At 52.6% G+C, this 23644-nt stretch overlaps 1 protein-coding gene across 8 annotated transcripts in view; it reads left to right on the plus strand.

Moving 5' to 3' along the window:
- DENND2B (DENN domain containing 2B) overlaps positions 1 to 22925 on the plus strand; it is a 107186-nt gene extending 84261 nt beyond the window's left edge. For 4 of the 8 annotated variants that reach the window (XM_040988964.1, XM_040988967.1, XM_040988970.1 and 1 more), the window contains 16 exons: positions 2967 to 3118; positions 4213 to 4428; positions 5325 to 5421; positions 6005 to 6049; positions 6961 to 7145; positions 8047 to 8156; positions 8351 to 8420; positions 10975 to 11052; positions 11587 to 11727; positions 15209 to 15357; positions 18201 to 18378; positions 18654 to 18695; positions 19574 to 19685; positions 20198 to 20437; positions 21515 to 21601; positions 22174 to 22925. In XM_040988964.1, the coding sequence (XP_040844898.1) occupies positions 2967 to 3118; positions 4213 to 4428; positions 5325 to 5421; positions 6005 to 6049; positions 6961 to 7145; positions 8047 to 8156; positions 8351 to 8420; positions 10975 to 11052; positions 11587 to 11727; positions 15209 to 15357; positions 18201 to 18378; positions 18654 to 18695; positions 19574 to 19685; positions 20198 to 20437; positions 21515 to 21601; positions 22174 to 22208 (1937 nt within the window). In that variant the 3' untranslated portion in view covers positions 22209 to 22925. Of the gene's footprint in view, positions 1 to 2920; positions 3119 to 4212; positions 4429 to 5324; positions 5422 to 6004; positions 6050 to 6960; positions 7146 to 8046; positions 8157 to 8350; positions 8421 to 10974; positions 11053 to 11586; positions 11728 to 15208; positions 15358 to 18200; positions 18379 to 18653; positions 18696 to 19573; positions 19686 to 20197; positions 20438 to 21514; positions 21602 to 22173 lie in introns of all 8 variants that reach the window. The other 4 variants (XM_040988965.1, XM_040988969.1, XM_040988968.1 and 1 more) reach the window with 4 other exon arrangements.
- Positions 22926 to 23644: the final 719 nt, after the last annotated feature.

Consider the following 23644-nt stretch of genomic DNA (forward strand, 5'->3'; position numbering starts at 1 on the left):
GACAGCTCCTAAAGGGTTACCTGGGGCAGTGTAGGAAGCAGGAGAGACAGGTAGAATGAGGTAGTGAGAGTTTTAGCTGGGGTCGGTGTCAGCCTTGGTTCCTAAAGGAGTCACCAGAGGCTTGGTTCCATCAGAGAGGTACCAAATATTGCTGGAGAAGGAAGAGCCTGGCTTTAGGCCCTGGATAGGAGCCAGCATTTGATACCTTCCTGAAATCAGGGTCCTGCAGAGAGACAGGGCCAGCCTTAGGAACATGCTGCTCACAGCTGTTTGGCCTTGCGTGGTCGCTGTTGTGCCTCAGCACTGAGCGTCAGACTGTTCCTTAGCCTTGGAGCCCTACATTTTGTGATGGGGCTTTGGATTTATTATCAAAATTTAATGGCTCTGATTCCAGGGAAGGAAGGAGGGAGTAAGGAGAAGGGACAGAGGAAAGGATGGAAGAAAAGAGGGTTAGCCTTGGGTTTAGCAGTAGTTGCTAATAGCAGGCAATGACTTTCTGCCTGCTTTTTTGCTTCCTTCCATTCTTTCCATTCTCCCTAAGCCACCACCCCCGCTTTTTAATATTTTTATAATGATTTATTTTATTTATTTGGAATATAGAGTTACAGAGAAAGACAGAGAGGTAGAGACACTAAGAGAAAAATCTTAGATCTACTGATTGACTCCCTAAATGGTCACAATGGCCAAGGCTGGGCCAGACTAAAGCTAGATGCCTGGAGCTTCTTTCAGGTCTCCTGTATAGGTGCAGGGACCCAAGCCCTTAGGTCATCCTCTGTTGCTTTTCCCAGGCACATTAGTAGGGAACTGGATTGGAAGTGGAGCAGCCAGAACTCAAACTGGTACTCATATGGAATGCCAGTATTGTAGGCAGCAGCTTAATCTACTATACCAGCCCCTGTCTCCCTCTCATCCTTGGCTCTACCCCAAAGGGGCTTTGATCCATGTCTGAAGACATTTGTAGTGGTTAGAGCTGAGGAAGTACTGATGTCAGCTAGCAGATTGGATGAACAGGATGGTCCACCACAAGCATTATCCAACCCCAAATGTGCAGAGTGTCAAGGAACCCTGAACTGGAGGGATTGAGACAGGTCTTCACCTTGGTTGTGGCATGATGACAAAAACACTGGCTGGTCTTCTAGTCTGGGGGCATTTGGGTTTGCTGTACTCAGAATCAACCTTCTCCCTATAGCCATCTGAACGGGGAGGCTCTTATCCTGCTTTCCAGGATCATAAATTACATGGACGTCACCACCTCACCCCTGCAGAAGAATGGGATCCTGCAGTGCCTTCCTGCGCAGCCCCCAGCGGGATGGGCTGGAGAACAGGGCCTGCAGTGGAGATGCATCAGCAGAACCACGTTGCAGGGATAAGTCAGCTGCATTTCTGGGGACTCTGCTCAGTGTTGGGCATCACTTCATCCAGCCCCAAATTCTTTGCCACCCAACTTGGACTCCTGAGTTCACAGAGTTGTATTGCTCCTGCTGTTGTCTCTCCAGCTGTGACTGAGATCCTCCCTCCCCCAACTTCCTTTGGGAAGGCATTTCCGAAACTCATTGTGGTTTCTTACAGCAGCAGTAAGATGCCACAGTGTGGTAGAACTTCAGCTATGGACATCGAGGAATCTGAAAGCATATGGGGATGAGTTTTTCTTCACCCTATCTAGGAAAGCTTACTCTCTGAGCAGCTGTGTTTGTATGGCAGTCCTCTAGCTTGCTCTTCTGCCTACTCCCCAAGGAGTGGGGTCTGGGCTCTTCTGGGGTGGCTAGGCACATGCAGGCATATGTAGGCAGATGGCCACGACCCATGCTGCATTCTGCTCTCACCAGGTATGCCCGCTTCAACAGAACCTTACTCTGTGCCTGGTAGCCAGGTCCCAATTCCAAAGGACATGAAGAAGCAAGGCAAGTAAAGCAGAGGACTCTGTCCACTCAAGGTCCGTTGGGCCTTGTCCCTACTGCTGTTATGCCACTAAGACTGGTCTCAGACTGCACTGGTTCGTGATTTCTTGTGCTTTAGGAAAGTCTAGGTGTATGTTGGAGGGGAAGGAACAGGAAGATATAGCCTGTGGGAGGGGTCTGTCTCAGAATCACTCTTCATGGGCAGTCTCTGCTGAGATTTCTAGGTGGTGCCAATATAATGCCAACTGCCAGGAATTTTAGCAAGAACTCTCCCCACCCTTCTTACCCCTGTGCCTTGGCCTAGAGTCCTTCCAAACCTTTCACAGCTCCCTGGGTCACAGCAGGAGAGTTTATTCTAAAAGAGAAATGAGGATGCTTCTTTTCTGCTGTATTCAGCTGCAGAGGAAATGGTCTGGCTTTGCAGTTAGTACAGTTCATTGAGCAAGGAATTACTGCATACACACTATTTGCTAAGCACTTGTTCTAGTGCTGGAGTTGCCTCCATGAACAAGACAAAATCCCTGGACACATTGAACAGTGGAAAACGTGAGAGGGAGGCTTCATCAAGCCCCACCTCCATACTGTTCCTGTCCCTGGTCTTCCTTCAGAAGAGTGATCCCTAGTGAGCTGGGGAAAGGGACAGCCATGTGACCCTCTGAACCCCTTTCCTGCCTAAACTCCTTAGCTCTAGGACTTTAGCAGCCAAGGAAAAACTCCTGGTGTTGGCTTTGTCCTTCGACTGGGCACAGGCAGGGGTAGCTGAGCCCAGTCTTGTGCAATCTCTGCATTTATAAGGCAGAGTCCCGAGGAGGCTGAGCTGAGCTGCACTGGAGGTGGGGGCGCTCCACTTCTGGACTTGGAGCCAGGATCTGTTTGTAGCCCTCCCACTGCAGATGGGCAGCTGTGTGACTCATGAGCTGCAGGGGCCAGGCAGAAGCCATTCTCTTTGGTTTGGAAGACTTCTGCCTCTCTCTCTCTCTGTGTGTGTGTGTGTGTGTGTGTGTGTGTGTGTGTGTGTGTAGTTCCTTCTTCCCTTCTCCCACTTCTCTAATCCTTCCTCCTCTGCAGGAGATCTGCCCAAGGAGAATCCGTATGAGGATGTGGACTTAAAGAGCCGACGAGCAGGCCGAAAATCCCAGCAACTGTCTGAGAACTCGCTGGACTCTTTGCACAGGATGTGGAGTCCTCAGGACAGGAAGTACAACAGTCCACCCACGCAGGTAACGCAGCCTTGACGTGGGCTGGTGGGGTCAGCCTGAGAGTGGCAGCCAGGTCCTGTCTGCTCAGGTGAGCAGCCAGAAGGCAGGGTCCTGGTTGGTATTCTGCAACTCAGGGGTGACCTCCAGGTCAGCCTTTAGGGATGGGTATAGGCCCTAAACCAGACATACAGAACCAGGCAGGTGTGTGCAGCACCGGAAGGAAACCACTTTCGCTTGAGGAAGTATGAATCCATAGAAAATGGACTGAGACAAGGCAGAATAGATGCTAGTGTAAAGGGTGAGTTAGGTTCAGTCTGGTCTTGTACAGGAGCTAAGAGGAAGTCATTCCAGTTCTCTGCAGATGAGGGACCTGGATAGTTACCACATTGGCCAGAGTGTCCAAAAATTATTTCTTCTGCCTTTGGAATGATATAATTTCTAATACTAAAGATGTATTTATTCTTTATTACAGTTCCAACAGGCTTGCACTGAATTTGTATTTCCAGAGCAAGGGTAGAAGGAGGTTATTGAGGGGTTGGAAGGAAGCAGGATTTGCTGACAAGTGGCTAAATGAGGAGAGGCAGTTCAGATCCAGATAATGGGTGGACATCTGCAGGGACCCCCACCTGCCCAGCTGTGATTAGGGCCCACCACAAGCAGAGACGCGGGAGACAGAAAATAGATCAGGGTTGAAGCCCTGGGGCAGCCCAGGATCTCACATCTGGAGAGCCAGTCAAGGGTGAGGCGTGCCTTGCCCAGTATTGGTCAGAGCCCAGATTCCTTGGGCTGTTCCAGGAAGAAGTCAATCCTGGTTACCAGGCTTACCCAGACAGGCAGGCCTTAGTGAGTGGCAAGTATTAATCTAATCCTGATTGGCAGCTCAGATCTGACAAGGGCAATGTGGTCAGTGGGAATCCAGGGGAGGACAGTGCGAGGATTGGGGCTGGGGGTCAACCAAGTCGCTTGGTTCAATGATTCTTGGGACCCAGGCACTCTTATCCTGTCTAGTTTGCCAGACCATGGCTTCTCTGTCAATGTCCTAGCATCAGGTTCTGGCAAAGGAATCCATGGTTCCTCCTTGGCTCCTCCATCATATCCTCTCTTTCTCATACCAGCTCTCCCTGAAACCCAGCAGCCAGTCCCTGCGCAGTGGGAACTGGTCAGAAAGGAAGAGCCACCGGCTGCCACGATTACCCAAGAGACACAGCCATGACGACATGCTGCTGCTGGCTCAGCTGAGCCTGCCGTCTTCTCCCTCAAGCCTCAATGAGGACAGCCTCAGCACCACCAGTGAGCTGCTGTCCAGCCGCCGGGCCCGCCGCATCCCCAAGGTAGTCTCCTAGAGAGTGTGCAGGGGCTGGGCAGGTGGGCAGGCAGGCAGGCAGCTCTCTGGCCCCTTCTGTCCTTCCTTCCTTCTGTCTTTCCTTCCTCTCTCTGTGCTGCTTCCTCAATTCCCTTTGAATGAGGTTAAGGTCCATGACTGGATTTTCATTTAGTTCATTTCCTTTTCAAACCAATGAAGATGCATCCACTGATCTTGGTACTCAGATGTTAGAGAAAGGCTGGCTGAGACTCTGTGTCAGTGAGGGCAGTGTAAAAATGTTGGGGGTCTTTGTGCACACGGAAACATTTCCAGACAGTCCCAGGAGCTGGGATCCAACTATGATCTTCCTTTCTTTGATTCCCCAAGATCTTAAAATAATTTTTAGCAATGATTTGCACATATGGACAGTCAGGCTCAAACCCCCAGCCCAAAGCAGCAGGATTTCTCCAGCTGGTATTTATAGCCTGCAAACAATGCTTGGGTATATTGGGAATTTAGCTTCTTCCTGTCAGGGCCCCAGGTTATGGCCCAGAGGGGAAAGGCTAGAATCCTTGTTCCTGTTATTGCATCTGAGAAGCTCTTTGTCTCAGTTGGTTCAATGACTCTTGGGACCCAGGAGCTCCCATCCTGTCTAGTTTGATCACAGTTCCTTCCTCTGGGGAGCTAAGTTTAGTGTCTTGGTCTTGGGGCAGGAGACCACTCCTAGGGGAGCAGGCAGATGGAGAGCAACCAGGCATGGCTGGTGAGTCTCTACTGGAGGACAGCTCATTAGGAGGACCAATGCTAGGCCCAGAGCTGTGGGGTACAGAAAGCTTGCACCAATTAGAGAGTGAAAGGAATGGACAGATTTACCTAGTTGGAGACTATTGAGGTCACCTCACCTTCCCTCCTTTTCTCACCCAGCTTGTTCAGAGAATTAACTCCATCTACAGTGCCAAGAGGGGAAAGAAGAGGTTAAAAAAGCTCTCTATGTCCAGCATTGAGACAGCATCGCTAAGAGGTAGGCTGCATCTGAACCTGTTCAGGTGTCTGGGGCCCTTGGGCATGAGGAAAGGGGAGTATAGCATAGACCGGCCTCACTCTATGGGCCAGTCCTAGGGTCTTCCTGTCATCCAGGGCAACAGAATCCTTCCAGAAAATACCCACGTTAGAAGGGTAGGCCAGAGAGCACAGAAGCTCCTTGCAGATGAGGTCCTTTAGGCTTCAGGCTGTGGGGCCTGGGGTCAGGGGTAGGTGTGGAACTCTGCTTCTGGCAAAAGAAGTCAGACACAGGGCACAGCGGTCTGTTTGCCATTTCATATCTTAGCCACCCAGAGGCAAGGCCCTGGTGTTTTAGGCCTGTAAGCCTCTCAGCTGGCTCAGTTCCCCTACCTGATCAGGCCTGGATAGGGATTTACAAATAGATAAGTACCCACAGTTTGGATTCTGATGGACCCTGAGCCCAGTTCACTCAGCTGCCACCCACAGATGCCTGACAATGGGCCCATAGCAACCCAGCGTGGGTACAGGTCCTTCCTGTGAAAAAGAGTTGGGAGGGACATGGAAGAAAAACGCAACATGCACTCCTGCCATTCCTTTTCCAGATGAAAACAGTGAAAGTGAGAGCGACTCCGATGACAGGTTCAAAGGTGAGGCCTGACTCCCCAACTCCTTCCCAGCTTTGGCTGCAGGGGATCCGTCCGCCCCTCCTTCACATATGCAGTTCCAGTGTGCAGCAGCCAAAGGCAAGATAACCAGGCCTACAAAACAGGGAGCTGTAGGGCATTCCATTCTTACAGATGTTTGAGCTCAGCCCTGTAAGGTTAAATCCACCCATCTCCCTTTGCCAAAGTGAAGGCAAGTGATCCTGGGAATCATGTGCTTAATTTGCATGGTTAATGTCACTCTAGAGGGTCAGAGATGGGTTCAGATTAAAAGCACCTCTTCTGGTTGCAATAATTGTAATCTCAAAGGCTGAGGAAATCAGTCCTCTGGAGGCCACCCCATAGATGACCCCATCACCAGAGGAGAGATCACTGCCCTCCCTGAAAAGGTTCTGTGACCTTCCCATTCCTGGGGACCTGGGCAGGTCTCTGCTGTGAAGCCCTGCCTGGCCCTGCTCGGGTGATTGAAGCGATACAAAGCTTGCTCCCTCCTCCCTTCCTTCACTATTGGGCCCTAGGCAGTTGGGCAAGTGGACTTCTGAGGGACAGAAGCCAAGAGCCCAAGGTCAAGGACTCTGGTAGGAGCCCCGGGCTGAAGCCTCCGCAGATATTTATATTGTCCACCTCTGCTGGCACTGGGATAGCATAGGTGCAGTGACTCATCCCTGGGCTTGCCTGTTTGGGCAGTCCTGTTGGCCCCAGTTCAGCCTCCAGCAGCTCCAGAGGACTAAGCTAGTGACGTCCCATTCAGGGACCTAGCTGGGGAAGGGGAAGCCCGGGAGGCTCGTGTGCTTAGAGAAAATCCACAGGGAAGAGCCCTGGATCAGAGCAGAGTGGCTCCTGGGAGGCTGTGAGGGGCCAGCCTGTGTGTCCCCTGATGTGTGACCTGCCCCCAGCCCACACACAGCGCCTGGTCCACATCCAGTCAATGCTGAAGCGCGCGCCCAGCTATCGGACCCTGGAGCTGGAACTGCTTGAGTGGCAGGAGCGGGAGCTCTTTGAGTACTTTGTGGTGGTGTCCCTCAGGAAGAAGCCATCCCGAAACACCTACCTCCCGGAGGTCTCCTACCAGTTTCCTAAGGTAAGGCGCCTCTGCCCCTAAAACCCTGCTCCCCCCTCTGCAAGGCCCAGCAGGGGAGGACTAGATGCTGTAACTTGTTTCAGCTGCTCATTCAGCTGCAGCCCTGAACTAGCCCCCTCCCAACTGGAGGGCGGGCTGGGCCTCAGGGGAGCAGAGGAGCAGTAGGTGGGTGTGGGCCGGTGCTTACTCTGAGGTGCAGGGCTGAGAGACCCCCACCCCAACCCCGCCCCATCTCTGTGCTTCCCATGAAGAGCAAGTTATTTGCAAGGACTTCAGGGTCCAGAGGGAGGACCCCAGCTCCTTTTCCCACTTTAGCCACTTCATTGAGATAGAATTCACACACTGTACAGGTTGCTCACTGGAAGTGTAAAACTCGGTGATTCTTAGTGTATTCATACCACAGTCAGTCCCACAACTTCTCTGTCACCCCTCAAAGAAAGCCAATAGCCAGCAGCAGTCACTGCCTCTTACCCACCGACCTTGTCTGTCACCTACCAGCGGCCTGGCCTCCTTGTCTCCCTCTTTGCCCTTGCGTCAGGTCCTCCCAGGCACCCAAATGCATGCACCCCCTGCCCTGCCCTGCCCCCTCTGCCCCATTACTGTGCTCCTTGCCCTCATGCACTTCTGAAATGCTATTGCTGCTGTCCCTCACCCCTGACCAGAAGGAGCAGGGCAAGGGATCTTGTCTGTTTTGTTCGCAGCTGACAGTCCCAGCAAACAGCACATTGTCAGGTACAAGGCCTGTGTGAGAAGCAGATGTGGGCAGGTTGGCCGAGAAGCATGCCCATCAGTGGGCTGCTCTAGAGCTCCTGGGAAGACAGGCTTCCCAACCAGTGCACCCTCCCCTGAAGTTCCAGGTGGTCTTTTGGTCATTTGTTCCCGATCTCCCTCTTCCCTGCAGCTGGACCGACCCACCAAGCAGATGCGGGAGGCAGAGGAAAGGCTCAAAGCCATTCCACAGTTTTGCTTCCCTGATGCCAAGGACTGGCTCCCCGTGTCCGAGTATAGCAGGTGAGGTTCAGCCTGGCCTTACTGGAGGGTGGAAAGGGGTACATAGCCTTCCTGCCTGCACAGTACAGGGCAGCCACGTGGGGCCTGCAGCAGCTTGGTCCTTCTTCCCACCCCTGAGGCTACAGTTTCTGTTCTTGGGACTGTTTCCTGGGTCCCCTGAGACCTCCCTGATTCCAGGCTTCTCCCTGTTCCAGTGAGACATTTTCTTTCATGCTAACCGGAGAAGATGGCAGCAGGCGCTTTGGCTACTGCAGACGCTTACTGGTGAGTAGGCCCATTGGGTCCTTGAGGGCTGGGCCAGGAAGTGTGTGTGTGTGTGTGTGTGTGTGTGTGTACACGCACTTGTACATGTGCATGTGCATAAATGCACCTTTTGGCGTTTCAGCTTGTGTGAAGTCCAGCGTTGTGAGGCCACCCTTTAGCTGGGCCCCAGGATGCAAGAGCATCTCCAATAGGAAGAGAGAGTGGACCCACTTCTATGATGCTGTCAAAGCTTTTTTAGCCTTTCTGTGCTTTTCCTTTTCATTCAGCTGTCTTGGAACCCTGAGCTGTGGTTTCAGGGTCCTGCCACCCCAGTAGTCCATATTCATGCATCAGATTTGGTGGAGGACGATCTTTTTCACCCCCATAGCAGGCCAGTCTGGTCTAAGGAGGGGTCCTATCCTTGGCCTCACCAGGCTAGAGGTCAGACAGGGACAAATGCCTTCTCTGGGAGAGACAGCCTGACCTTATGAGAAAGGGATTTGGTTTTGAATACAAGCTATTTTGTAAGGAGAGAAGTCCTTTTTCATCTGCTTTCCCTGAAAAATAGATTGAGGTAGAGTCCTGAGTGCCAGAAAGGACCTGGCCCAGATCTGGGCTGTTGTTGCACACTCCTCTGGGGCTCCTTGTTTGGGCGACCAGCGGTCTAGGCCTTCCAGGTCTCCGTGCAAGAAGCCCTCAGCAGACACCAGTCTAGGGACAGATGAGGAGAATCCTAGACAGGTGTACTGTACAGCAGGAAGCCTAAAGGAAGAATTCCAAGGCACTGATTCATCAGAAACACACTTACACCTGCTAAGGGTCAGGTTCTATGATGAAGGTGTGTAAAGAGCCCACCTGCAGGGAACGTGAGATGGGCTAGTAGAGGAGGCTGGATTTTGAACCTAGAGGGAAAGGGTTGAAGAAGTAAACTTTTGTTAAGACCCTGTCATGTTCCCAGAAAGATACTCAAGCGTGTCTTTTCTGTTATTCTCACAATAATTCCAATGGGTTTCATTATCCTTGATAATGAAAGTGGGAGTCAGAGGTGCAGTGACTTGCTCAAGGTCACACAGCCAGCATAAGACAGAGTCAGAATTGACCTCAAGTTCTTGATTACCGGTCATATAGACAGTGGTCTGGGGGCAAAGGATGATGCCCAGTGCATGAAGACAAGGAAATGCAGAGCAGTCCCAGGTGCCAGATGGGGAGCAAAGCAGAGGCCAGCATGCTCCATGTCCCTTGGGCCTATGGGGGAGCATTCCAGGCGCTGCCTTGGCCAAGCCCCCATGGGGGAGAGCTGCTGCTTTGCAGCAGGCCGGCCGCCCCCAGGGAGGAGCGTGTTTGTCCTGGCGCTGTCAGAGAAGGCCTGGGCTGGGTCCCTGCCATGGGGGCTGGCACTAGCTCGGCATTCCTGCAGATTGGACACAATGATTCTAACCCAAATCCCACATACTTGATTTAATCACTTGGGGCTTTAGGAGAGGCGGGGGAGAAGGAAAGAGAGAGGAGTGTGTTTCAGGCCAAATATGGACAAAAACAGATCCTGCCTTCTGTTTAGATCTGGGACTTGTGGCCAGCAGGTTTAGAGACTGAAATAGCTGCATCTGCATTTGCTTAGCAGCCTGCACAAGGGGCCAGCACCTGCTGGTCTGTTCCCTCCCCACTGGGCCCTGCCAGCCCCTTCCTGGAGAAGAGACTTACCCAAACTGCTTCTGGGGGCTTGAGGCCAGGACAGCCCCATGCATACAACTCCTCCAAACTACCTACCTTTTCTTTTTTTTTTCCCCATTGTTCCTCTCTATACTGTAGCATTCCTCTGTCCTGTGTTTTGGGTCTCCTTGCACTTCCTTCTTGTCAGAGTGCAGCTTGCTTTGGAGGACAGCTTTGGAGGCCAAAGCAGACCCTGGCCTCCTTGACCACAACTTCCAGAGAGATACTTGACACCTCAGACAACAGCCTAGACTCTTTTAAACTCAGTTGCCTCAGCTGGAAGACGGGGGGAGTAACAATGTGTCTTCTTAAGTTATTTGGTTGATTTGTTTTTGTCTGAAGCCAAACCCTAGGACTCATAATGTAGTAAACCTTCAAAGAACAATAGTTGTGTGCCCTTTTCTGTTTTCCGTTTGTCCTCTTAGAGTGAAGGTGGGTCAAAGAAAGGAGGACAGAAAAAGCAACCAAGAAAAGGGATGTTTTCTAGACTGTCCCCTGTGGGGGCCTAAGGCCACACTGCCTCCTCCAAAGAATGTACACAAATCCTCATCAGTGTCACATCTGCTGAGGCCCCAGCCTTAGCACAAATAACTCCGTGGCTTTTGTCAAACTGCTCCATCCTTCACCAGCCCTCTCCTGGGAGGATCAGGGCGCCTGCACAGAGCTTCGCAGGAGTCAGGGCACCTGGGGGGCTGAAGCCTGCGCCTGTCCTTTGGCAAGGGTTTGGGGGGTAGGGGTAGAGTTTAGAAGAGGCCTGGTGTCTTCCTCCACTAGAAGGGTGGTCCTTAGTCCTCAGTTCCCAAGGAGAAGGAGCCATGTAATGATTCATTCTCTGTCTGTCTCTTCTTGTCCCATCCCGGTCCAGCCAAGTGGGAAAGGGCCTCGGTTGCCAGAGGTGTACTGTGTCATCAGCCGCCTGGGCTGCTTTGGCTTGTTTTCCAAGGTAAGAGGCTCTGGCTCAGTTCCCTCCTGCTCCCCCACCCCAATCAGCTGACAGCTTTCACAGGAGTTTGTAGAGGCAGCTTAGATGAAAAAACCACCTGTGTGTGAGAGCAGGCAGGAGAAAGAGGACACAAGAGCCAACATAAGTAAACTCTGTTTCCCTGCTGATGCCGAAGCCTGGCTCCCTACCTGGCTGGCTGGCATTTCCCTAGCTCCTGTGTTGGCAAGTGCCTGTTCATGTCACGACCCAGTCTGGTAATGGACAAACCCCAGAGTCCCTGGGGGAAGCCAGGAGTGCCCCTGGGAGTGTGGGAGCTGACTTTCAGATGGTATTTCCTCTACCTGACTGCTCTCTGCCTTTGGGGACTGAAATGAGGCCAGCCTGGGAACAGAGCTGGGCGCTGCTCAGGTGTGACAACCATGGCCAACTAGTCCTCTTGTCTCCCAGCATCTGGCCAGATGCCAGGCTCCCCTCTTGCCTGCCCAGGAGGTGAGGAGAGCCAGCCTCCTGACACGCCTCCTTTTGTGGGCACAGGTGCTGGATGAGGTGGAACGCCGGCGTGGGATCTCTGCTGCCTTGGTCTATCCCTTCATGCGGAGTCTCATGGAATCGCCCTTCCCGGCTCCAGGCAAGACCATCAAGGTGAAGACGTTCCTGCCAGGGGCTGGCAATGAGGTGGGAATTCGTGCTGCCTCTTCGCTTGGACTGCAGGGCCGGGACAATCCAGGTTGCAGTAATTGGGAGGTGACACAGCACACACCACTCCATTGCCCCTTTGTCTGATACCTAATCCACAGAGGGTGGAAGCGTTGCCAACTCTTGCTCTTCTGAGGGGCTTTCCTGACTCATTAGGGCTGAGCTGCATTCCACCTGCTTTTCTTCTGCTGACTCAGGAAATACTTCTGAGTCTGTGCTCTTCTCACAGCCAGAGGATGTTCCAGACATTGGGGCAGAGTCAGAAAGTTAGAGAGGGAACACCACTCTCTCCTTGTGGAGTTTGTAGTGTAGGATGAGGGTGGGGGATGTTTTGTTTTTCTGCCAAGGGCCACTTGGAGGCTTATGATGTCATCTGTGGGGCCTACAAAGTTGTCAGCATAAAAATTAGACTGCTATGGGTTTATTGAATTTCAGGTCCCACCTGGGATAGCCTTGGCAGGGCCAGACCATACAACTTCATGGGCCTTATATGGCCTGCAGGCCAGATGCTAGGCTAGAGGGGCATGCTAGTATTGAATACATCTCTCTCTTTCTCTCTCTCTCTCTCTCTCTCCATAATCTGTAATGTGTTAAGAGGTAAATGAGGGAACACAGCCTACTGAAAGTATGTAATGAGAGACCTGCTTTAGGTTAGAGGTCTTGGGAGGCCTCCCCGAAGAAAGTGACAGGGAGTGCCTGGGGAGAAGACATCCTGTTGATTGAATAGCAGATAGTGAAGGAGAGTGGGAGGAGGGAGACTGAAGGAGGAAGGTGTGAGAGTGTGGGTGATCCCAAGTGGAGGAAGCAGCAAAGGCAAAGGCTGGGAGAGTGGTAAAGCAACTAAGGAAAGGCCCAGATGGCTGAAAGCGTGTGGAGCATGGCGGTGAGGTAGGCAAGAACCAAGCCCTCACCAGGTTCCCTGTTCCTGCAGGTCCAAGATCAGGACTTTAGATGTTATCGCAGCACTGTTAAGATAAGATCTGATTCATGTTTTTAAACTTGCTGTTGACTGCTCTAAAAATAATGGCTTGGAATGAGTACAGAGAGACCAGCTCAGATACTGTTGCTGTAGTAAAGGCAAACGATGACAGTGGCTTGGACTGAAATGTAGCAGGAGAAATGAAGTGGATGAAGTGGAGATGTAGTTTAGCAGTAGGAGCAACAAAACTTTGCATGTGCTTGGAAGTGGGGAGTGACTATTAACAGTGCTTGTAAGGTTGACTCCCAGTTCTGTGGCATGAACCACACAGGGTAGGATGGAACTATGTCCAAAGATGGGAGCTCCAAAAGCAGAAGCAAATGATAAAGAGGAAGAGTTCAGTTAGGTGCATGTTAGGTTGGCGATAGCCATGAGATGCCTACGAGAAGGCATTTAGTAGAGAGAAGTGTAGCTAAGGAAGGCAAGAGAGCCCAGAGCAGAGTACTCTCCAGCCCAAGGAACCCAGCAAGTAGATGACATAGCAACACATTCAGGGTGAGGGGCATACTCGGAAGCCATGGCAGCAGGTACCTCCTCAGGAGTGGTGGGGCCCATGTGGGGTGAATTGAGAATCTTGCCAAGACTTTTGAAGAGAAACTGGGAAGGGGCACCAGGTGAAAGCCATGGTGGAGCCGGGGAGTGTTTGTGAGGGCTGGTAGGCATGGCTCCAGCAGAGAGAGAGGGTAACCACACTGCACTGAGAAAGCACAGGGCAGGCTGCATGCAGACACTGGTTGTTGGCCAAGAACAGGAAGGGGTGCTGGCCATCAACTAGCGGCTTTTGGTGTTCTCAAGTTAGAACAACAAAATCAACCTGTGAGAGTCAGAGGCCAGCCTTGGATCCTGGGAGGGGGAAGAAGGGATGAATTTGTTGTTGCAGAGTGGGCAAGGGGACTATCTAGAGAAGCATACTGGGCTGTTTGACAGGGGTAAATACCCACCTGGGATGTTTTTTGGTTTTGTTTTTTACCTGCTTCTCCCCTTCATCATTTGCTATGGGGATTGGACAACTGTCCCATCCTGAGACCCCATAGGAATCCTGGGGGTCCATTGGGATCTGGCCCTGGCATCCTCACCATACTCACTTCTCATCACTCTAACACTCCCTGAGCCCCCATTTGCCCAGAAGGCACTGTCTGCTCCTCTCTTTGGGTACTCCAAGTCCAGCATCCTGTGCACCACAGTGCTTACCTGACCCCACCTGATTGTTGTCCTCCCCAACACCTCCCAGCTCCTGTGTGGATCTTCACCATATCTTTGTCCTGTCCATCTTAAGGCTGTGCTGTGGAGGCTCCTTGAGCCTGCTGGGCTGTGGTCTCCTGCAGGGTCAGGGAAGGAGAAGCTCTCTGTCACTGGGTAGCCAGACACAAAGGGTAGTGGCAGTGTAAGGCTGGGTGCTGGAAGACAGAGCTTGTTGAACTGTACAAACAGGGCTTTTAGGAGACAGGGTCGGTGGGCTTCCTGTTAGGGTTGCAGAAGCCTCTGACATGACTGTCAACGGCATTCCATCCTCCATGTCCACTGCAGCAGGGGCGTAGCCAGAACTGCCAGTCACTGAGCCTCCTAGCCATTCCCTGTCCTGCAGGAAAGGCAGCCTGGGAAGTCACAGAGCGATCTGGGGACTGGAGGGATCTCTGGTGGGTTGGCAGTCAGAATCTCTTCAGAGATCCTGAGAAAAATGAAGGCTATGTGGGGTAGAAGCCTCTTAAGAGAGTTAACTCTGATAGAACTATAAGAGAGCATTGGCTTCCCACTCCAGTTCTCAAAGGCTGCAGGGCCAGGAATGAGGCTAGGGAGGGTGCAGTTCATGTTCTCCCTGCTGTGGCTGGCGGTTGTCATTCTCCATCCTCACAGCTGTGCCCAGAGAAGTGGCTGCTAGAGCCATAGCACTGACCTTGGGAATGGCCATTGCAGGGAAGAGAGCTAGGCCTGGCTCTACGATGAAGTCAGTCCTGCTTCCTGGCAGGACCAAGGAATGGCCAGCCCTTTCCTCATGTTGTCTTTGTCCCTGATACAGGACGGGGTGATGGTGATAAGGACCAGGATGACAAGTAAACATAACTTCTGGAAGGAAACTTTCTAGCAGGAAAGGGAGGGGACATGGCAACAAGGACAAGCAACACTGCCCATCCAGAGATGGCTGAGAACAGAGGTGTTGGTCTTCCGGTGGGGTCTGGTCAGGCTGGGAAGATGGACAAGAGGACCGGCAGGACCCTACAGATAAGGCAGGCTGTGTGGCTCCTCCTCCTTTTCATGGTTCTCCTCCCCTTCTTCACAGAGCCTCCCCAACTGTCACAGGTAGCTCTCTCACCCCCATAGTGGTGGTTGGCTAGTGTGAAACAGAGCTGTGGTCTGGGAGACAGAGCCTGGCTCACATTGCACAGTATGGCAGAGCAGAGGTCCTTTTCCTGAGGGATGGAGGGGAATATAACCTCTGGGTACTTTTCCTGGGGCCCCACTTTCCCCGTGCCTCTCCTGCAGGTGTTGGAGCTACGGCGGCCCATGGACTCACGACTCGAGCATGTGGACTTTGAGTGCCTTTTTACCTGCCTCAGTGTGCGCCAGCTCATCCGGATCTTCGCCTCACTGCTGCTGGAGCGCCGGGTCATTTTTGTGGCAGATAAACTCAGGTGGGGCCCAGCAGGGCAAGGGAGAAGGGGGAGATCGGATCATACACCCTCAGATCAGTTAATTCCACAAACCCCACTGTGTGCCACATATGAAGTAGAATTGGTGTGTGGGGTGGGGGTGCGCTTGCACATGTGTGGTAAGATAAAGCCTGTATGAAGAGGGGAAGGTTGGCACACTGGGGCAGAGAGGATGGCTGAGACACACGCAATGGCAGGAATGAGAACCCAGTGGAGGACTTAGCCTGAAGGAAGGGGAGAGCCACGTCTGTCCTTGCGGGGGCCAAGCACGCAGGTGCAGGCAGCCTTAGAGAAAGGTCAGCAAGTGAAGTTTGTGGCTGAGGGCTGTGTTTTCACTGGAGGGGGAGGCAAGGCGAGGGGCATCGTGGTGGGCCGCTGAGTTGGGAAGGAGCAACAGAGTTCCAGAAGAGCTGCTTTGGGAGGCACCGAAGCAGCCAGCGAGAGAGCCCGAAAGAGGTGTGGCCTGGAGCAGGCAGCTGATGGGAATGAGTCAGAACTGAGCACTCTGAGAGTTGTAGAGGAGGAGGGGTGTTGAGGGTGCAGCTGCAAGGCAGTTGGCCACAAAACTTGGAGGATGATCTCCAGAGTGGTCGGCGTGGGAGCAGTAAGGAGAGAGTTGGACAGATGGCCAAAACTGGACCTGAGCATCTGTGTTTATGATTTCAGGGGGGGAGGTGTGAAGGAGGGAAGAGGTGAAAGCTATCCTAGGCAGTTGAAGACTTACAGAAGAATGTAAGGGGTGTGAAGAGGGGAATAGGCAAGGAGAGACGGGACCCTGATGTCCAAGAATCCATCACAGATGGTGGCTTTTCCAGATTGGTGATTGGGGGAATTAATTCAGTCATTTAGACAACAGCAAAGGTTCCTGATCTGTGCCATGCCATGTCATCTGCAGAGAAGAGGGAACTAAAGGAAAATTCTCTTCCTGGATCAATTTCCAGTATGGGGGTGCTCTAGTAGGGCCCTGGGGCAGGAGCCTAGGGATGGAGGAGTAAAACCAGAGCTGCTGGCTTTTCCAGAGAGGCCCTGGTTTAGAAATGAAGCTGCCCCTTACTTGTTCCTATCACAACCTCAGTGCCTCTGTATCTCACTATTCTAGATGTTTCCCTGGGCCCCTTTTGTAGGGGCCGCATGGCAGCGGGAACTAACAGTATCTGGTGCCCACAGTGGGCCCCGGCTGCCCAGACCTCAGGGGCCTCTAGCAGGACCTGTCCCTGGGGTTTCTTCTCCTGAAGGATCCCACCCTGCTGGCCCAGGGTTGTGCCTCCTCTATGCCCCAACCCCCTAGCTCAGCTCCTGGAGGATTGTGAATGCAGCCATTGTTTGCTGTGGCCATAGCTGCCTCTGAGCACATTCCAGGGCCATTCTAGGAGGAAAACACCCCAGGATGCTGTTCTTGGCCTGCTCAGACCTAAAGCTGTGCCAGGCTTGGTCTTCACTGACTCTCCTACCTGAGGCTGGCCTGTGTCAGGACAGGGGAGGGACAGGCAGCCCCAGAGATGGCGCATGGAACTGGACTGGGATAGGTCCAGCCAGCTCAGGTTGTGTTGCTTGTGTCTGAGGTTTTCATGTCCTCAGTTCCCCTGGACCTTGTTCTGCGTATAGTGGTGGGTCTCCCAAGGCCGGGGGTCATGGAAAACAATGTGTCCCCACCCTGGCAAAGCCTTTTGCAAGCCATGTGTCCTTGAGGGTATGAGGAGCTGCTGTCCCCAGGGGAGGGACCATCCAGGCCAGGGCACCCATGTCCAGGCCCAGCACCATGTTAGATGTCTGAGTTGGCAGGAAAGCCAGGTGAGCACTGACAAATACTTGGACATTCCAGAAATTCTTTGAGAAAAGGAAGTTTATTCTGTCTCAGAAGGGATCCGTGTTTTGTCATATGCTCAAGTCCCTGCTAGAACACCTGGCACTTTGATGGGTGATTGTGGGGTCTACGCTTGCTTGTGGCAGAGAAATGAGCCCAGAAAGTGAGCTGGGCTTGAGGCCTCTGTGTTCCTATCTGTGATGTCATCCCTGAGAGAGAGCCTCTGACTCAGCCCCAACACATGGAGTCCAGCCAGGCAGGTCTCCAGCATCCCCTAGAATCTGCTCTGCCCCTCAGCACACATGGGGACACATGTTCACTTCTGTCCATCCCAGCTGGCGCCGTTGGGATTGTTCTCCCTTTGTCCCCTCAGTCATTCTGTTTGGCGGCCAGGCCCAAAGAAGGCTGACCTTTCCCTTTACTTCCCTCCCCCAACCTGCAGTTACTTTGAGAGGACAGATAGAAGGTGTCCCAGCCTGGCCAGGAGGGTGCCGACCACCTCCCCGTGTGATTTCTCTGCACTCCTTTCTCACTTCCAATGCTGTGTCCAGTGAAGCAAGAGCCACAGTAACACTGCACTCTGCTATGGACGACTAGACAGGCACTGGGTGTCACCCCAGCTGTGCACTGTAGAATGGATGCAGTGACACCTCTGGGAATCTATGGTCAGCTCCTGCCTGTCTCCCCTTCTGTTCTCCCTGAGCTGGTCCTTACACACCTGCTGAGGCCATGCTCTGAGCTTAAGTGTGTGATTTTGTGTGTACGCAAGTGCTGAGGCCTTCCTTCATGTTTGTAAGTGAGGATCCCCCACAGGAAGGTCCTGTTGTCCTTGTGGCCTTGAGCAACAGCAGCTGGGGGCTTCACTGGCCCAGGGGGTCCACCTGGATACCCAAGCCCCATAAGCATTTTTGTTGTGCTGGAGGGTTTAATATCAGATGTCCTGAGCCCTTGGCGAGCTCGGACAACACTTCCCCAGAGCTGCTGGGCCCGGGCTCAGGGGTCTGTGTCTGTCCTTTGGCAGTACCCTGTCCAGCTGCTCCCACGCCGTGGTGGCCTTGCTCTACCCCTTCTCCTGGCAACACACCTTCATTCCTGTTCTCCCGGCTTCCATGATTGACATCGTCTGCTGCCCCACCCCCTTCCTGGTTGGCCTGCTCTCCAGCTCCCTGCCTAAACTGAAGGAATTGCCTGTGGAGGAGGTAGACTGCCTGGGGACCTAGCTTGGGAGAAAGGGGGAAGGAGGGGAAGGGGGAAATCAAAATCCCTGGGAAGGAAGGGAGGTGGGAGAAGGTGGAGAGGCTCCTGGGATCTTATCTGTGGCCTGGGGTCCTCTCTTCCTCCTGCAAGTCCTTTCCTCCAGTGCCACTCACCCTGTTCTGTGGCCCTAGGGCTGCGGGGAGTGTGGAGGCCTGGCAGAGGATGCTGAAGGACTCAAATCCTGAGCCTTGTCACTAATGACTCCTTTTCTCCTCAGGCACTGATGGTGAATCTGGGATCAGACAGATTCCTCCGCCAGGTAAGCGTGGCACGCCTGCACTAGGGTGGGTGCTTCTGGGATACAAGCTCCCAGCATTCCACACCTCCTTCGCAGAACACTCAGCCACAATTACCTTTGTTGAGCTCTGGACTCCATACTCTAGTCCTTCACTTCAGGAGGATCATGCCTAGTCAGCTTCCAGAAGTCAGTACAGGAGCACAGCCTGGATGTCCAGACCTGACCTCTGGGCTCTGCCCGCTCTGAGCCATGTGGTCCTGGATAGGCCTCTGGATTTCCCTGAGCCAGAGCCCTTGCCTACAACAGTAATGGTGATAACAAATGCTGGGAACCCTTGCTGAAAGATGGGGTGAACTACTGCGGCATGCTGACATGCTACAAAAGCCTACAATCTCTGCTGTTCACCACTGAGCTGTGGCTAGTCATGGAAATCCTCCTGGCTCTCCACAGAGGAGCGCAGCTCAACACGAGCCCCTCTGGGAATGGACTCTGCTTCCACACCGCTGATGCAGCCAAGGTCTGCGGGTGCAAGGCCCTAACCCAGAACATAGAGACAGCCTAAGCTTCCCCCGGAGACTCAGGCTATAACTCAGCCTCTCTGCCCCGAGCAGAAGCGGCTGAAGGGGCCAGAATCATGGCGACTTCATGAGGATTGTGGGAATAGGAACCCAGGCTGGTCCTGGTGAGAGTGGGTGGTGAAGGCCACTGTCCGCTGTTTTTTATCTGAATAACTTTGGACAAGTTTCTTAACCTGTGCTTAGTTTCTCGTCTTAAAATGAAGCTGACGGTTGTGTCAGAACTATTGGGTGGAGTACATGAGATTATGTATTTAAGGTATTCGCACCCAGCAGATGTCTGCTCATCACTGCCCACTGTGACAGCTGTCACTCCTACTGCAGATGGACGATGAGGACACGTTGTTACCTAGGAAGCTCCAGGCGGCATTGGAGCAGGCTCTGGAGAGGAAGAATGAACTCATCTCCCAGGACTCGGACAGCGACTCCGACGACGGTGAGGGAGGCCAGCCTGGGTGCAGTCGGCTCTGGTCCCAGATGCCTTCTGCTCTCAGTCTGGCCCTCATGGGGGCTGGTACGATGCTCTTGTGCACCTTACCCTTTCAAGCTTACGAGGGCCCAGGTTTGGGACCCCGCTTTAGCATCTTCTCTACTCCAGGAGATTTGGGCAAGACAGCCCAAAAAGGTAGCAACCACTTACGACCTTTGTTGCTGACAAGAAACAAACGATTCCTCTCTGTCAGGCCCCATCTCAAGCCTGATAAATGGAACCTCCTTGTCCTGGGAAGGCAGAACAGTCACTTCAGGCCAGTGGGAAAAGTGGTGTTCTGGTCTCTGATTTCCCTTTCGTTCACCCAGCAAGGATTATTTGCCAATTCCCATGTGCAAAGCAGAGCAGCGGTGCTGGCCGCCAAGTGTTCTTGGGGAGAGGGAAACTGTGCCTGTTGGGGTTGGGAGTGCCTTGCAGGCTGCCGAGCTGCACCCAAGAGCCACTCTTTCCCTTTCTAGAATGTAATACCCTCAACGGGCTGGTGTCGGAGGTGTTCATCCGGTTCTTCGTGGAGACTGTCGGACACTACTCCCTCTTTCTGACGCAGAGTGAGAAGGGGGAGCGGGCCTTCCAGCGCGAGGCCTTCCGCAAGTCTGTGGCCTCCAAAAGCATCCGCCGTTTCCTTGAGGTTTTTATGGAATCACAGATGTTTGCTGGCTTCATCCAAGACAGGGAGCTGAGGAAGTGTCGTGCAAAGGGTAAGGCTGGGAGAGCTTGGGTGGACAGCTACAGGCCTTCCCTGGATTGAATGAGTAAGCCCTGTGATGGAAGCTGGAGGGTGGCAACGAGCACCACGCTTTCTCTGCTTAGAAAAACTTCCAAGGAATCTGTTTTTCCTTCTTTAGTCCCAGTGAATGTCTCCACAGAATAAGTCCTGCCCAACCAAGATCAGTGTGCCATCAGTGCCCATCTCCTCCCCAAATGCCCTTCTCATTCTTAAGAGACCAGCTGAGCAGTTGGTGGGGCGTGGGATTCTGAGAACCCAGGACTTGGGCAGTGCCTCAGGGAGGACCAGGCTTGAAGTCCTACTTTGGTGGCCATCCCTATTCAAGGCACACTTGATTATGTTGTCTTGCTGTTTCATCAGTTTCATTCTAGAGTTTTGGAGTGTCAGGGTTGTCTTTCCTGTCCACTAATACTAAACATTTAGGGCAACAAATATAACTGGAACCACACGGTATGAGTCTCCTGGAGGCATGGTTGTTAAGATGCCACTTGCTTCAGCCACATCCTGTATTGGAGTGCTTGGGTTTAAGTCGCAGCTCCACATCTGGTTGCACTCCGTGCTGATGCATAGGCTGCAAGCCAGTGAGTGATGGCTCAAGTCCGTGGGTCCTTGCGTCTATGTGGGAGACATGGATTGAGTTCCTGGTTCCTGCCTTTGGCCTTACCCAGGCTGGTGGGCCTTTAGAGATTGTACTGTGAATGGGAGACTCTGCCTTTCCACAACTCTCTGCCTTGGAAATAAAGGTTTTGGTTTTGTTTATTTAAAAAGTGCTCTAAAGAAGCTCAGGTTTTCTAGTTGGGGCTGCTCAGAAGCAAGTGGCATCACCACCACACTGCGGTTCAGGACTGCGCACTGGGACTTCCTGCTGTGTAGAGTGAATGTGAGATGCCGCTGGGTATCATTTGGATACACTGGCCTAAATTTTGATATGATGCTGCCAGTAAATGAAAACCCCAAGTGTCTGATGTCTTCTCCTTCGGCATCCATGCTCCAGGATCCCCCTCCTTTCCCCAGTGACAGTTCTGCTTGTCTTCCTCCTGATTCCCAGGTCTCTTTGAACAGCGAGTGGAGCAGTACTTAGAAGAACTCCCAGACACTGAGCAGAGTGGGATGAATAAGTTTCTCCGAGGTTTGGGTGAGTAACCCTGTGACAGACGGAATACCTGGCAAGGGGACCTATATCCCCGACTGCCCTCAGGCAGTACCAACAGGTGTCTGTAATGGGGCTGCAGCTAGAACAGGAGAGACCTTGGTGAAGACACTGTTCCCTGCCAGTGCTCTGGCAGCATTTAGTGGAGATTCTCACAAAGCTCAGCTCCCTGTGACTGCATTCCTCTCCTGGGAGTGTGAGAGCTGTTGGAGCCCCTGAACTGTCCTCTGGACCACAGGGGTCCACACAAGTCCAAGGGGTTGAGGGCACTTCCTGTGAAGTTCCTGGAGCTCAGCCAGCTACATCACTGGATCATAGTGTGTCTTCAAGGGAAACTGAGGCCACACAGGTTAAGTGGCTTACCTGAAGCATATAGTGACAGGTCCTAGCATCCTACTTTGTTTTCACTCCCCTGGATCACATCTGCCACAGCTGTGCTCAGTCTTTCTAATCCATAGGCTCCTGCCAAGATGGTAAAGTAGCAGGAAGGAGAGGGTTGGGAGGTTGGAAGCCATGGCATTTGAAGCCTTCTCACTTTTGCCCTCTCTGGCCCACAGGCAACAAAATGAAATTCCTCCACAAGAAGAATTAAAACTCGTGTCCCAGGTCATGGACTCCAGTGCCTTGCAGAGCCTAGAGCCAGGGGAGGGGGCCCAAATGGGGACCCTTGGGACTGCCCCTTCCAGGCCAGCCCACCTCTGCCTCCACTATTATCCCAGGATACTGTTTGTAAATAATCTGCTGTAAGCTTTCTTAACTGTTTTATAACAAGCAAAAGAGTCTGGTAAATATTTGTATATTCCCAAGGGGCTGGGTGCTTTCCGGCCCTGCCTGAGCACGAATGAAGTTTCATTGGGTGCTGGTAACTGGCCAGTTCTGTGCAGCTGACTGTCTCAGCCAAACCACTGACCTTCCGGGAGCCTTGGCCTGCCCCCCGCCTGCCTGCGACCCCTGCTGCCAGTCTTGGGTCCCTGAGAGCAGGTGCTATCTTGTGATGTACAGCAAGATTTTTTTTTAAAGTCTTATTAGAGTTTCTATTTTTGTCCTGAGTGGCCCCCTCCCCACCCCCTCTGTTTTAAAAGTCAAAAGCCAATCAATCCACATTTGCAGCATAGCACCAAGGCTCCTGGGCCTTTCTGAGATGGTCAGTGAGTCCCCAGAAGCCCACCCTACAGCTCTGCTAGTGCTGTAGGCTCTGTGGGCCCAGCTCCCAGTCAGCAGTGGCCATGATGCGGTACAGGGCATCCCCCCTCTCTCCCACCTTCTACAGCTGTTCTCAATAAACAGTGTACAGTTGTTGGGGCCCAGAGTCCCCCGTGTCCTTTGGCTTTATTATCTATGGAGTTCCCTCTCCAGGAAGTGGCCCTGAGAAAGGCCAATCAAGGGAGTCCCCACCATGCGGGTAACTCCATACTTCAGTCAGGGTCTGGCTTCAATGTGGTTCGCCGGCCTCCCCTGAAATCGAGTTCTCTGGGTTGATTTGCATGACTGGTATTAGAGTTAGAAATACTAATCACTGTTCAGCTTTGCTTCCCTCTGGTAGCCAGCTGTGCAGACTAGTTAAGTATTTCTAACAATGGAAAAAAATGCTCTTTTCCCTCTGCCTCCATTATTGGGTGAATGTCAGCATTGTTTTCTGTCTGAACTTTACCAGTAGGCATGCTGAGTTGGGTACAGTGAAGCCCAGCTAGTGCCAACCTAAGGCAGAGCCCTGACCCCACTGCCATGTCACTGTATGGATAGTGTTTTTCATTGGAACTCTACATTTACATGCAGAATGTTCATCCACATTCCATGGAAGAAAGAAGCAGCAGGGGGAAGTAAAGGTTTTAAGGTCTTGAGTAGAACAGAGAACTTAAAACCTCCTAGAGGTAAGGCGTGAAGCTAAACACTCCTCCCTGGCAGTGGGTCAGGCAGGATTTGAATGGTGAAGGTTGCTTATCTTTCCACTCTTGCCCGTGGAAGAGGCATTTCATCCTGGGCTGCTTGCTTTCCTCTATCCATGCTGGAGCCAGTACAGTCCTCAAC

This window comes from Ochotona curzoniae, unplaced genomic scaffold, assembly GCF_017591425.1.
Source record: "Ochotona curzoniae isolate NIBS_2020 unplaced genomic scaffold, NIBS_Ocur_1.0 contig_517, whole genome shotgun sequence".
Lineage (NCBI taxonomy): Eukaryota > Metazoa > Chordata > Mammalia > Lagomorpha > Ochotonidae > Ochotona > Ochotona curzoniae.